This window comes from Kryptolebias marmoratus, linkage group LG19, assembly GCF_001649575.2.
Source record: "Kryptolebias marmoratus isolate JLee-2015 linkage group LG19, ASM164957v2, whole genome shotgun sequence".
NCBI lineage: Eukaryota > Metazoa > Chordata > Actinopteri > Cyprinodontiformes > Rivulidae > Kryptolebias > Kryptolebias marmoratus.
Window position 1 is genome coordinate 15795610 of NC_051448.1, and position 13819 is coordinate 15809428.

The window sequence follows — 13819 nt, forward strand, 5'->3', positions numbered from 1 at the left end:
AGTGCAAAATGGTAACTAAAAGCTAAAAGTAGCATAAAAAGACAAAAATGCAGCAAGTTTACTGAAGCAGGTTTCAAAGAGAAGAATGTTTTATACAGCACAAAGTAGCTTGAGTCCAAAAAACATGGAAGAAACTATAAACAGGAAACAATAGTGTGAATACTGATCCAGCATTCATAATAATACAAATATGTGTGGAAGTGGTGCTGGGCCTTGTATTATAGCTGTCTGCTCAAACACGAAAAGACCATTGAAGTAATTTGCTCTACAATCAACAAAACATGATGTCAAATAATTCCTCCATTTTGGCACACTTTAGCAGTATACTTCCCAGCAGCAGAGGCAAAATTTGCATTGGCACATCTCCGAGCTTGTTGCCTGATTTGTGGGGTGGGATGTTCTCCGGTCCTGGCAGCTACCGGCCCACTGACACCTCGGAGAACAAGAAAGCACAACATGTGCTGGATCCCCTGAACCCAGCCACCTCAGTCCTGCAAGAGTCAGTCTGTGCCACTCATGATGCTCCAATTATACAACTGCATTTTGTAATAAGTGCAGCCTTGTAAAGGTGCTGATGATTGCTTTCATCCATGAGGTTTGTATGGCTTTTAGTTTTTATATAATACCCCTCACATGTCTCTAAAGCTGGGTTTTAGCTCTCTTTGAAAACCTGTTTTTTTTTTATTCTTGTATGAAACGAACAGTGTTGCTACCATCAGGAACGATTTCCAGCTGCTTTTCTGTCTGTGCCATGAATAACCCACCAAACACAAGAAAGAAAAATACAAAACAAAAGACAAAAAACCAGAAGCAGACAGCGTGAAGGCTATATGACTGACGGTGGTGATTGTATAGTTTTTGATAACATAACAACATAAAAGTCACTCTATCTTGTTTTGAAGCACAGCTTCTGTGTATTTCTTCAGGGTTTATTTTTTATATTTTCACACTATTTTTCTTTGCATTATAAAAGGAAGCATCATTTCCTACAATGTTAGAAATGATTTTGAGTGTTGGCAAGAATGATGTTATCTGAGGAGAATGTTCTGCAGTAAATTCTTGTTCTGTTAAAGCCATACAGTTTTAAAAAGCAAGATAGTTGGTGGAATTTATTAATTTGAAAAAGAAAAAGAGTTTTTGTTTGAACTTTCTGTGCTAAACTGACAATTGGATATTTGTAGGTTCCTACTTTATTCAACAGATTTCAGAAAAAGTGTCCAAATGCTGCTACTGCGTCAAATCAGGAAGCAAACTGCGGCTTTAAATTTGTCAAACTGTTTGAGTTCACTCATTTACTCATTTTCCTTTTTGCACTCGTTTAATCATTAATGAGCTCACATTTAAGAGAGTCATTTTTTACGCCTCACTAGGAATTTTCACAGGGATGTTTACAGTCGAGAGCAGGGATGGTTGTTTGTCTCGTTTGTCTTTATGCGTCCCTGTGTTGGACTTGCAACCTGTCCAGGGTGTCCCCCCGCCTCTCGCACAGAGGAGATAGACACCAGCTCCCTGCGACCCGGAAAGGAGAGGAAGGTAAAGAAAATAGATAGATGGATGTTTACATTCTGCCTTTTTGTTTTTTGTTGGAAATTCAAATCTGAATAATTTTTGAAAAAAGAAAAAAAAAACAGACTTTATCTTGGAAGCAGTTTTTTTTTTCTCTGTACATACTAAAATACTAAAATTTCACTGAACTTTTTTAAGGCTGTGTAAGAATTCTGATTCTGAGAGAAAAAAGAAATACTAGGAAATACTGTTCAGCTTGTAAACTTAGACAAATTACGTGCCAATTAAACATTTTGATGTCATTAATATATGTAAAATAGCAAACGGTCCACACTAATATAGCTCCTTTTTAACCTTGTCTCAGTTCTGCTAGAAAATTAAAATGTACCTCATTCACCCGTTTACACACACACACACACACACACACTCATTCTCTTTTTGCAGCACTTTTTAAAATTCTCACTCATACACCAAAAGCCTATCAGGACAGTGTGGGGTTTAGTGTGTTGTCCAAGGACTCTGTGACGTGCAGCAGGGCCTTGGGATCAAACCTCCAATCCACCAATTGAAAGACGACTTTGTGTGTGTGTGCTTGTCCGTGATTGTCCTGTATAATAAACCCAGAATGTGGCTGCTTGAATGAACTTGACATAAACTGTTGTGCAAATCTGAGTACATACAAGCATGGTTGTGGCGGAAAGCAGAGCCACTGACCTTTCTGTGCCAGCAGAGAGTTGGGTTCATATTTGTCCACCAGCAGCTGAACTTGTTCTGGTTTGAGGGGAGGGTAGAGGATCTCGTTCAGACGAGGGTCTCGCTGCCTGTTGTTGATGAACTCCGTCATCTGCTCCACTGAGAGGTACGGTCGACTTTTAGCACCGCTGTGGTGAGGGGTAGAGACAGCACAACAACAACAACAACAACAAAAAAGAAGGTCAGAGAAAACAGAAACCAAGTCACAAGACAGACGTGCAGATAAGAACGAATCTCAAAAACTGAGGAATGAGAAAACAAAACAAACTGAAGAACGTGAAGCAATTAAGGCAATTAAAGCACAGAGAGATCTGGAGAGAAAAACAACCAAAGTTTAAAAAAAAGATGATTAAAGACTTTCAGTAAATTGTAAGATCTGATTAAAATGCTTTTCATATCTAAGACTGTTTCACTAAATTAACTTCTCCGTATTCTCCTGGCTCTTATGCTGTCTCACTTAGCTGTAATTAAAATCTAGATTTATGACCTGCAGTGACACCAGTCGTGCTGTCATGCTGGCTCAGCTCATGATCTGAGTCACTCAGGGCCAAAGGGGCAGTTCTGCCTCTACAGTCTGGGGATGGGGGAGTGAGGGGGGGAGGGGGTACCGGCAGCGCTTAAAGATTCCTAAATCAAGGCCAATTCACTCATGATTTATTGCTTTCGGGGGTAAAAGAAGCTGTCTTGAACGTGCTTTATAAAAGTAGCGACAGATGACTGAATAACAAACTGAAACACATTCATTAATCTGGACAGGAAATGATTAAGTTGTTTACACGTCGGAGAAGATGTGGTCCAGCTCAGGTCGAGGGCAGATGTTGTTCAAAAACATGTTGTACACCTCCGGAGTAAAGTCCTCCTGGGGGACGGCGTCATTCTGCAGAAGACAACAACAACACGTCTAATAAAATCGTACATGCATACAAATGATGCTGCAGCAGGTGGGTTGAGACACGGTGGAAGAACTGCAATCCTACAGAAACCATAATTCTAAAATTTACTGGCTTGTAGTTAGATGACTCTAGAAGAAATGAAGCTTTGCATACAGATGTGCTCCAGGAAAAACAAGCCTGAATATAAACTAGCATGCACAAATCATAAACTGCATGCATAATGTTAAAGCAAACTGGGTTTTTTTGTTTATTCGAAGGGCTTTTTGCAGTTTATGTTTGCAGATTTATAAGGCAACTGAAAATAATTCTTTAGTTTTTACTTGATTATTCAAGTTTGAATGAAGCAGCAATCACAGCCGCACCATGCAGGGCAAAGACGCACACAGTAAATCTCACATTTTGAAGGGTTCACAAGTTTTTTAATTTCTTCTGCAACTTTGTGGCACTAAGAGATAATCAGTTTCTGGGAAATTAACCTGTAATTTATCTCAAGTTTTCCGCTTTTTTCACATAATCTTGTGTTTTTGCCACCTTAATGACTGTTTAAAACATTTAACTGTCTCAAAATCAGGTTTAAATACCTAAACTATTTCATCATCCTACTGAAAGGCCTTTTGTAATATTTGACTTTGAGCACCAATTATTCTGTTTTTTATTTTTTGGCCGTTTTATCTTAAGAAACAGAAAAAAGAGACATCTGCATGCTTTTATGGGAAAAATTAATTGCTGTAGATGACACACAACCACTTTATGTAAATACACATCATCTGAAAATGATTTAAACCAAAAAAACATCCAAATCCATGTGGCTCGGAGGGAATGTGAGTTCAAGATAAAAACACAAACAAAATCAGCAGCTGTCAATCTGTCTCATATATTTGGAAAATCCTCATGCCAGATGGGCTTTAGACAAAAACAATCTGCCTGTGTATAAATAGTAAGTGGGCACATAGGTTTTTGGTCATAAAAAGACTATTTAATGCTCAAAAACAGTAAATTAGGAGCTAATTAATATGTACTGTGCATATGTTTTTTCATGAAATCCATAATAGGGTTCAGTAGCAATACAGTTAAATAGTATATCACTGTATCCAAAAATATTAAAGATATTGCTTTTTGAATACAGTCTTTTAAAACTCAGCTGCAAAATTAATCCTGGCTATAAACAGTTAATTCCATTTGTATACAAGAAGTGTGATCATGTATACTCATTTGCTGCCATTTCTGTAGCGTAGCGGTGTTATTTTCGCTATAGTGATGCTTACTGCTTAAGATGGGGACTGTAGGAAGTGAAGCGTATTTCAAGGTATAAACAGCATTTCCACCACAGCACAAACAGTTTGCTCCATTACCAATGCATGACCTGTTCATTTTACTGCCTTATAAAATGACTTAAAGTCTTTAATGAGAGAATTCTTATAAATTATGTAACAAAACACGTTGCTGCTTTTTTTTTTTTTTTACTAGTTGGTAGTGCAGCGACCACCAGGGGCTGAAAAGAGAAGAAGAAAGCATCTGAAAGTGTAACACTGAGCAGCCTGTTACTGTTGGAGTTGAGCCGCAGTGGAAGAATGAGAAGCAGAATTGACTGGATGATGTCGAGAGCCTGCGATGTGGTGGGAATATAACAGCACTTGCCTCCCTCTTTGAACGCTGCAAGCACGTCTTCAGATCGGGTGTTTGGCTGAAAAGTTTGCGGCCCCCTGACCTCGTAAGGCCAATGTACCGAAAAGCCAATTTCTAAATAATAACCTTTAGAAGTGACATGTCGTTTCTGCAACTTTACTGTAATGTTACAAACCATTTGTTCAAGCTGCTCTTTCTTTAAATCCCTGTTGATAATTCACGTCTGTTGCAGCTTTAATTTAAGAAGGTAAGGTGAACGATGTGTTAGAAATCTATAAAATGCTGTAAATTACATGCAGGAATAAGACAACATCACAAGCCTTTCTAGGCAGTCAGTAATACCGTATATCATGAGATAATTTAAGGAAGACTTAACGGTATTAAAAATAGATAACGCCTCGTCCTTGTCTGTGGAGATGTACAGAAAAAACGTTGTTTCAAGGATTAGATCATCAATAGCTCATCTGTAATGCCTCTGCAGGTTAATGAGTATTTTCTGCATGAGTCATGTTGTGCAGACCATTCATTAATTACACTGATATTAAAATATTTTTTCTATATCCGCTGCTTGTTAACAGCGATTTTTCATTCGTTTACGCAAAATCTTCTTAAGGTTACGCATGTCAAAAAATCCAAATAACTACCAGAACTGCTTGCGGTTTGCACCTGTAAAGCAAGTTTTTTTTCTTTTTTTTTACAGAGCTATCGGAGCCAAGCAGGTCTGATAAAGACAGAGTGCCCTCCGCGGCAGACAACAGCAACAATCAGAGCAGAACCAGAGACTATTAGAATGAAGTGAGAGAAAGGGAGGCGAGGAAGGATGCACTGAGGGAGAGGGACGCAGGTCAAACCCTGCTGACACTCACCAAGTCATTCACAGGACCTTGGTGTGAACTATGTTGTGGCTGCATTGAGTATATGTGTGTGTGTGTGTGTGTGTGTGTATATATGTTTGAGGGATTAACAGCAATACCATTTAGCTGTAATTACTTGTGCAACGGAACAACAACAAATCCCTCCAGACCTTCATACAGCAACATGTTTCTTTTTTCTCCTGCCGTCCCTCCTTGTGCTAATTATGTTTAGCCTGTTCTCTCTCTCTCTCCCTCGCTCTCTGTCTGTATGTTTGTTTTTTCTGCGCGTTTCCTCTGTTTGTATTCAGAAGCCATTTATTATAGCTTCACTGTGTCCGCTCTCCTGTGCGTCCATATGTGTCAGCATGTGTTCGGAACTTCATTAAACAGCATTTTGCCACTTCCAGGAATGCAAATTGCTTGCATCTGTATCGCTAGAATTCAGCGGCGGTGCTGAGGGACTGTTTGCACGTCGTCGCACGAGGAGGCAGCCTTTCTCGACTGAAGTCTAAAAAACGGTAGATATGAAGCAGCTTTCGTCGTCTTTTATTACTCCCCGTGGGTCTGTTTGTTGTATTACAACCAAGTCTAAATCAGTTCTGAGTGGGAAGTCATGCAGACATGCAGAAAGTATGACTCCACACAAATGAGTGAAGCAGCAATCAGTTGTGGCTTCGGGAGGATAGATAATGGGCTAAATGGCGAGAGGACCGGCTGATGGATGGGTGGAGAAGATTAAAGAGCTTGCAGACTGAGATAAGACAGAAAGGATGAGATAGAGAAGAGGGACACATGTGGAAGCAGATTTACAGGCAGAGGAAATAAAGGAGACTGTAATATTTAAAAAAAAAACAAAAAATAAACCATGGAGCTTTAGTGTTTTGCTGTCTTACTCTGCCAGATGGGAGGTTACAGTTTTCCAATGCTGTCTCCACTCGCTTCCTGTCTGCTGAGAACATCCTGAAGATACTGTAGAGAGATTAAAAAAAATACCCTCTTATAAGTGAAAACAGAAGACGTTGACTGAGAAGTTTTCGTCTCTGATCATCTGTGTGTCAAATCCGTGAATTCGCCACAACTTTTAGCTGACACTTGTTCAGCATATCTTGTGAGAACCTTCTGTTTTCCTCTGAGGACGATTTTTTTTTTCTGTTGAAGGGACAGAGAGTAAAAAAACTCGACAAGAAAAGCAAACTCCAGCGCGAATCTACAAACTCAAAGACGAAAGTGGGACACACATATTGCCCGTGTGAAAAATGAAGGTGCAGCGTAAAGACCGCAGAGGAGGAGGAGGTAGAAGGAGGCACAGCCCGCATACATTAATGCAGTCCAACAGCTTTAAAATAAACTCAAGAATTCTGTTAATGATTCAGCTTTTGGGAAACATTTTAAGTAAACATTGTTTCAGTTAACAGTCATTTTTTTAGTAAACTGAGGTAGCTTGAAGAATTTGTCAAAAATTGTACGAATTAAAGGCCAAGCAATCCTTAAAGGAATGCATGTAGGCCATTACCTTTCACGCCAGAGTTTTAGACGAGAGCATCATATGATGAAAATCGACAGAGTTGTAGCCATTTCGGTCAAATCTTGTAAATGACGTTATGCAAGATCTGTGTCAGTGCTTAGAGTACATGTTGAGGAGGCCTCTCAGCTACTGCCACAATAAATTTTATTTGAACGTCTGTAAAACTGACGAGGTTATAGCCCTTTTTGTGTTTGATTAGTTGTGACGACCAAATTTAAATTTGGTTGACAAAAGTTAATCAGTTGTAGATGTGCATCCAATGATTACTTTCTGAGAGTTTTATTAAAATCCATCTTGTAGTTCCAGTGGTTTTTGTCTCATGAATTACATTCAGCTACTACAACCCTACATTTGAGTAAAATATCTGTAAGACAGCCTAAGCTATAGATGTTTTTGTTTTGGCTGATTAGCCTTGGCAGCCATATTAAAAGTGGCTAACTCCAAAAGGTAATCAGTCGTAGAAATACACTCAATGATTAATTTTCAAGAGTTTCATTCAAATCTGTCCAGTGATTAATGACATATTTTGCCAACAGGACAGATCTACAAATACACGCACACACAGACACAGGCCTTCGGTGGCGAGTGACAAAAAGACTTAATAAAATTTTGGCAAGAAAGTCCAACAATAAAGGAGTAGAAGAACAACTGAATCACAAACATCCGCACAAAAACAACATGTTCATGAAATAATAATGAATGTAAATGTTTGAGAGGCTGAAATGTAAACATAATCATATAGAGCCGCAGTCACAGTGTTGTCATTTCTTCAATCAGTGCTATTATTATTAATATTATTATTATTATCATTCATGTCAGCTTGTAACAACAAATCTTATCTCATCAGCTGCAGATCCAAAACAAACAAAAGACGTGCAGATATGATGTTTCTCCGTAATACATGCGTGGAAGCAAGGCAAAAAATAATCCGAAATAATAATTTTATCAGCGTCCTGCTTCATTTAACTCTGTTGAAGTACACGCAGGAACCTCTGACAGAGTAAAATATTGTGCCATCTGTGAGGCTGAGCTCCTGTCTTCTGCTTTAGTCTTGTGTTTATAGACAATAAATATGATTTGTTACAGTGAACTCTGGTATATTACCGTTGCTGTGTGATTGTTTAGGTCTGTTTTCATTTGCCATAGCAGGCTTTAATTATTTGCTGAGGCGCGTCTCTGTGGATCAATCTGCAAAGACTGTATGCTTCGTGGGAGGGCACTGTCAAGCTGACATTAGTCAAGCAGACATGTCCTCCCAGCAAGGAGGTTAATTCCCTAAACGGCGAGGAGCACGTCTCTGCCTCTGTGTTTTGACACCCACCGCTTCCCCGTGTGGCTCTGAGGGAGGTTATCACAGGAGTTCACTGTTGCTCCCTGAAAGCTCAACTTGAGTAATGGAGACGGAGAGAGTCGGATTTTCAATGAGCTGACGGCGAACGCGCGGAGAAATGAAAGTGGCGTTGACTGAACCGAAAATTCTTGCACATGAGACACACTTCGAACAGAGGTGCACTTTGCAAACACATATACACAATATTGTGCAATTAAAAACAACTATTTTAAATTTTCGTGCTGAATTTAAGAGTTAAAGCCCATTTTGCATTACACAGTTATTTACATAGATTTCCTGATTATTTACAGACACAAACAGCAGCATCAGCTAGCTGTAGCATTTCCAGTCCAGCAGGAATATTGTGATGTTATTGTCAGAATAACTGTGTAATGCAAAAGTGACAGAGTTGTAAAGGTTGATGAAATAGAATTTGCATTAATCGCTATAAAATGTTTGAGATTAGATTTGTTTTAAGATGGCAGCAATCCACTTTGGTCTTGACCTCACTTGGACGGATCAATAGCTCGTCAATCCTGTCAGAATTCAACTTTATTTCTCCAACTTGAAGTTGCTGAAAGAGCTGTCTACGACACGAAAGGTATTAAAAAATCAACCACAAAAACATCTAAACTATCCCTTTAATTAAGTAAGAATATTTAGATGACACAAGGTAGAAATAGAACATTAAAATGCATGTGAACATGTATAGAGAGCCTGTGTACATGCTGGAGTGCCCAGAGTAAAGGGAAAAGGCAGAGTAAGCTGCAGTTTGTGGTGATCAAAAGAGTGACAAGGTGGCAGGGGAGAGACAGGTGAGTCAGACACACTTACTTCTTGACAGGAATTCGTCCCTCAGGATTGAGCTGCAGCTTCAGCCGAGTGTATCTGGACAGAGAACGTGTTTTAACCATGTCATAGCAGTTCAGTGCACTATTCCTCTCTCTTTGAACATGTGCTTGCTTACATGTGTGACTAATAAGCATTGATCGTGTTTATTTGGGGGGAAAGAAAAAACATACGGTTGTGTGACTTCTATCTGCACATTTCCCAGTGACCGCATGAGTGGAGCTCTCGCTCTCTCTCTCTGCGTACCACGAATGTCTGTCTATGTTTACATGCCAGGTTAGACTTATGGTTAATCCCTGGAAGTCTTGAGTGTTGGCAGTGCAGAGCCGTGCAGCAGCAGCAACAATGCCGGTAGAGCAACCTGGGCTATAAATAGCCCGGCTGCAACAGGGGCTATCATTACAGGCCGGGCTTTAAGTGGCTGCTGGCTAATAATTAATATCCATCACAGTGTCCACTACAGAGGGCAGGCTGCCTTCTACAGGCAAAGTCACTCAAGCCTTTCATTGTTAATAGGCGACCGAATGTTTTTTTTTTGTTGTCGTTGTTGTTTGGTTTGGTCTCGAGAATTTTTCTTTAAATGCGTAAAGTTGACCTCAGAATGAACTTGTCAAAACAGCTAAAAAAAGGGCTTGATTTAAAAAAACAACAACAAAGAACAAGAGACCACTTATGAAGCGTGTTGTTTAATCCTGATTACCAATGCTTAACTAGTCAGTGTTGTTCTTCTTTCAGCTGCTCCTTTCTGCAGGGATGTGCACAGAGAGCAAATTCGCATGGAAGATTTGGCAAATGCTTTATGCTGGATGCCCTTCCTGCCACAGCCTCTGGATTATGAGACAGTGGCTCTGACCACCAAGCTACTGCAGCCCCTTTAACTAGTGAGTGTGATTTGACCAAAAGGACTGTCTTTATTTCTACCACACTGGTCTCGAAAGAACATCTTGCAGCGAACAAGCATTTGAAAACACGCTGGCTTCTTGTTAGCTTCCTGTTGATGCTAACATTGCTCATTTATCCAGCCCCCCTCGAAAAACATATCACAGCCTTAAGAGCTTCAGAGAATTGACCACATGTGGAGAAACATCATCATCGTTTCAAGAATAAAGCCTCAACAAGCTGCAGAAGTGGTGTGAAGGAGTATTGGCTTATTTGCAAGGAAGCGGTGCACAACAGCTACTGCTGTGAGCAACCGACGTGACTGCGAAAACCAGCTCGCTTCAATTTTATACAACTCTCCTAGTGCTATGCGGTCGATGGCCACTTTTATTGTCTCATAAGTCAATTAGCCTCCTCAGGGGTGCGAGTTAATGGCTTCTATTCGCTGACAAACACCAGACAGCTGGGAGATGTCACCATGGACAGCCCCAGGTATTGTCTAAAAGCAATATCTCACATTCATATTTAGGCTCACTCTGCATGAGCATCATTTAGTCTCTCGCTACGCAGATAAATCAGATGTGGACCAGTGTGCGTGCGCCTGAGTGAGACGATAATGATGTGATAAGCTGTTTGACACAAATAATCCACAAAACAAGAGGTGGTGTGAGGATAACTGATTGCAAAAACTGTCTAAGCGGCAAGGTAGGGGCGTGATTTATGTAAGGCTGCAGCAGAAACAAACCTCAGTTATTGCAGTGGATGTTTTCTGGGACATATTCACCAAAAACCCTTACTTTTGTCAAATAGAATTTTTCATTTTTGGATTTTTTTTTGAGGAATGTGTTTTTTTTAAGACTGCCCATGTGCGTGTGCATGTTTTTCTCTGTATGAAGATAACATACGCTTTCTCCAGGCAGGCCTCTCGGGACATGTTTTGCGCCAGGAGGTTAGATGCCAGCTTGAACAGTTCTTCTGCCCATTCCTGTCATAAATAAACCAACACACGGGGTTGCATTAAAACACACATATCAGCCCAACATAATAATGTAAAGATTCTGATTTTGATAAAATGCTGTTACTGGTAATAGTTGTGTTTTATTTTTCATTTCTCACCTTTGCGATCTCCTCCTGAAAGGCCATGAAGTTCAGGTAGGTGATGTTGACCATGTCCGTGCCACTCACCACCGTCAGCAACCTGTTCTCCAGCTTACCCGCCAGCGTGCTGACGTCAAGCAACTCGCGCAGCTTCGCATCCTTAAGGGGGAAACACAAACACAAAGTGCATACGGTATTGTCAGTTTCAGCCTTTAGGTGCATTTTCATGACTGTAGCTTCTAGGCCTGAAATGATACACGCTGTAGGGAATAAATCACTCAAACCTGCATCCAAAAACTAGCTGGCTAAACAAAACTTCAGAGGAGAATCGAGTGATGCGAAACAGGCCATGGAAAAGAACAAGGAATGTTTTTTTAAGAAAGTGAGAGGCAGATCTGCACTGTCTCACAAGATTTTGTCTTTCAGAACAAAAACCTTTGAGAGCACTGAACTGAAACAAGACCTATAAGCATTTCAGGGTATTTGACAGCTGATTTGTCTGATGAATGAAAGGTCCACTCGGCGACACAGACAATGTGAGGAGTGAAGTGCGAGGCTGCAGTCTCGGTAAATTCCAAAGAGACTAGAAAGCCTCGCATTACATACAAGCTATAAAAGCAGCACTGGGGGTAGAGCAGGACTCTGATCGAAGGTGATTGTATTTGTAGACTGATTAATAGATTGTAAGTGTTTAACTGTTATCCAGAAAATGGTGTGTAGACATGAGACTCTGATGGTATGGTAAGCTTCAGTAAAAGATTCACGGCTTCACAGTACTAAATCAAAAAATTAAAAATGTATTACATGGTCTAATTGCTTTTATTTAAAAACAAAAATGCAGCTACTCCTACAATTGCCTAAACAAAATCCACATATTGCTATAATAATCATTATAATCTAAATGTATCAATATAGTAATAATAAGATTAATATAGTTATTTTATTTTCATACACAGATACATTTAAACTGAATGAAAGAATACAGGTGAATGTGTTCTATTTAAAATCAGTATCAGTCTATTTCATTTATTCGTGACACTGGATTTAATTCTGTGTTGGTGTCAGCTAGTTATTTATGTGGTTAACGACCCTGACATGTTGATGTTAGCTAGTTAATTAGCTGTTAGGGAGGCTGACATGATGATGTTAGCTTCTTAATTAGCTAATTGGCGTGCCAGACACATTGGTGTTAGCTCATTAAATAGCTAGTTAGCAAGAATGATTAGTCAATATTAGCTAGTCAATTAGCTGGTTAGCAAGCCTGACACAGGTAGTATATTAGCTCATAAAAATGCTAACTCTTGTAGATTGTTGCCTTACAGAAACAGTCTGACTGACAGCTCGCAGCAACAGGTGGGAGGAAGGGGAGCACTACTCTGGGGTACAAATACCAGAGAAAACCCCACACTCTGACATCTCAGTAAAAATAAGTTCAACCACAGGAACTGTCTAAATAAAAAACTAGTGGTTTTTACACTGACTTTTTAAAACTGTGCTACATTAAAATCAGAAACCTGCCCGTGTTTGATGATAGGTAACCTTATAGAGAGAATATGCAACCTTTTTGGTATTTTAAAGCACTGAAGTCAATTAAATTTGCACTGATTTATGGTATTATTTTATTATCTATTCAGGACCAGAGTTCGAAGATGACCAACTTGATGTTTTTCAAAGCCTGATTGTTTCTTACTTGGAAAAATCTCATCCTCTCTCTTTACACTTTCAAAGAGATGCTACAAAATAGGAACAACCAAAGCACAGATGTTTCGTGATAAGAATGAATACCATTGCTTCTCAGGGGGGTTTCTTTAAAATAATGCTAAGACAAACGCTACAAGTTCACGGGAACGGACTCTCTCCACCTGGAGTGAAGCAGTTTCCAGATTGAATTCTCTTCCCACATTCACCATCCAACAAATTCAGCACATTGGTTTTAGAAATCGCTTTTTTGTTGTTGTAACAAAACGGTGGGTGCTGGCAAAACTCCAGTTCACGCAGAAAGATGCTCTCAAGAATTTTCATTCTGTGCCGGTAACTATCAAGGGAAAACTAAATCAAACTCATTTTAGCAAGAACACGTTTAGGAAGCTAATCTCTGGTGCAAATTCCAAATACAAACTCGAATGCCTCTTGGGTGCAAGCGAACAAAATCACAATGCTCTTCCTCTCTCTGTGGCTTAGTATGCAAGCAGCATACAAAACGGTTGCTCTGGCTTAATTAACACAACAAAAAGCTCTGTAAAGGATTTTTGTTGAGAAAGCAAATGAGCTCTGAGTAATTTAACCAATCAAAAAAAAGAGAGCATTGTGTCCTGTGCCATGCAGATAAATGTCCTCTACACGTCCCTCATGCCCTCTAATCAAATTGCGCAGCTTAGTGTCCCCCGTTATTGTCACTCTGGACTTTTTTAGGCAAGAGATTTTTCAGATGAGGGCAGCCTTTAAGCCTGTCTGCGTTTCTGCTTTGGCATGGCTTAATTTAACCATTGCTTATTGCTAAAATAAG

The 13819-nt window shown here is 39.7% G+C and overlaps 1 protein-coding gene and 1 long non-coding RNA gene across 3 annotated transcripts in view; one reads left to right on the forward strand and one right to left on the reverse strand.

Moving 5' to 3' along the window:
- The window catches only part of LOC108231840 (1-phosphatidylinositol 4,5-bisphosphate phosphodiesterase beta-1), a 141946-nt gene that overhangs the window by 46375 nt on the left and 81752 nt on the right, over nucleotides 1-13819 (reverse strand). For both annotated transcript variants that reach the window (XM_017409192.3, XM_037981634.1), the window contains exons 4-9: nucleotides 11332-11472; nucleotides 11121-11200; nucleotides 9322-9375; nucleotides 6526-6601; nucleotides 3036-3136; nucleotides 2221-2387 (exon numbers count right to left, since the gene is read on the reverse strand). In XM_017409192.3, coding sequence (XP_017264681.1) covers nucleotides 2221-2387; nucleotides 3036-3136; nucleotides 6526-6601; nucleotides 9322-9375; nucleotides 11121-11200; nucleotides 11332-11472 — 619 coding nt within the window. The remainder of the gene's footprint in view (nucleotides 1-2220; nucleotides 2388-3035; nucleotides 3137-6525; nucleotides 6602-9321; nucleotides 9376-11120; nucleotides 11201-11331; nucleotides 11473-13819) is intronic.
- LOC119618001 lies at nucleotides 4637-6036 on the forward strand. The gene is made up of 2 exons (XR_005234527.1): nucleotides 4637-4863; nucleotides 5479-6036. It is a non-coding gene; the product is annotated as an uncharacterized LOC119618001 (long non-coding RNA).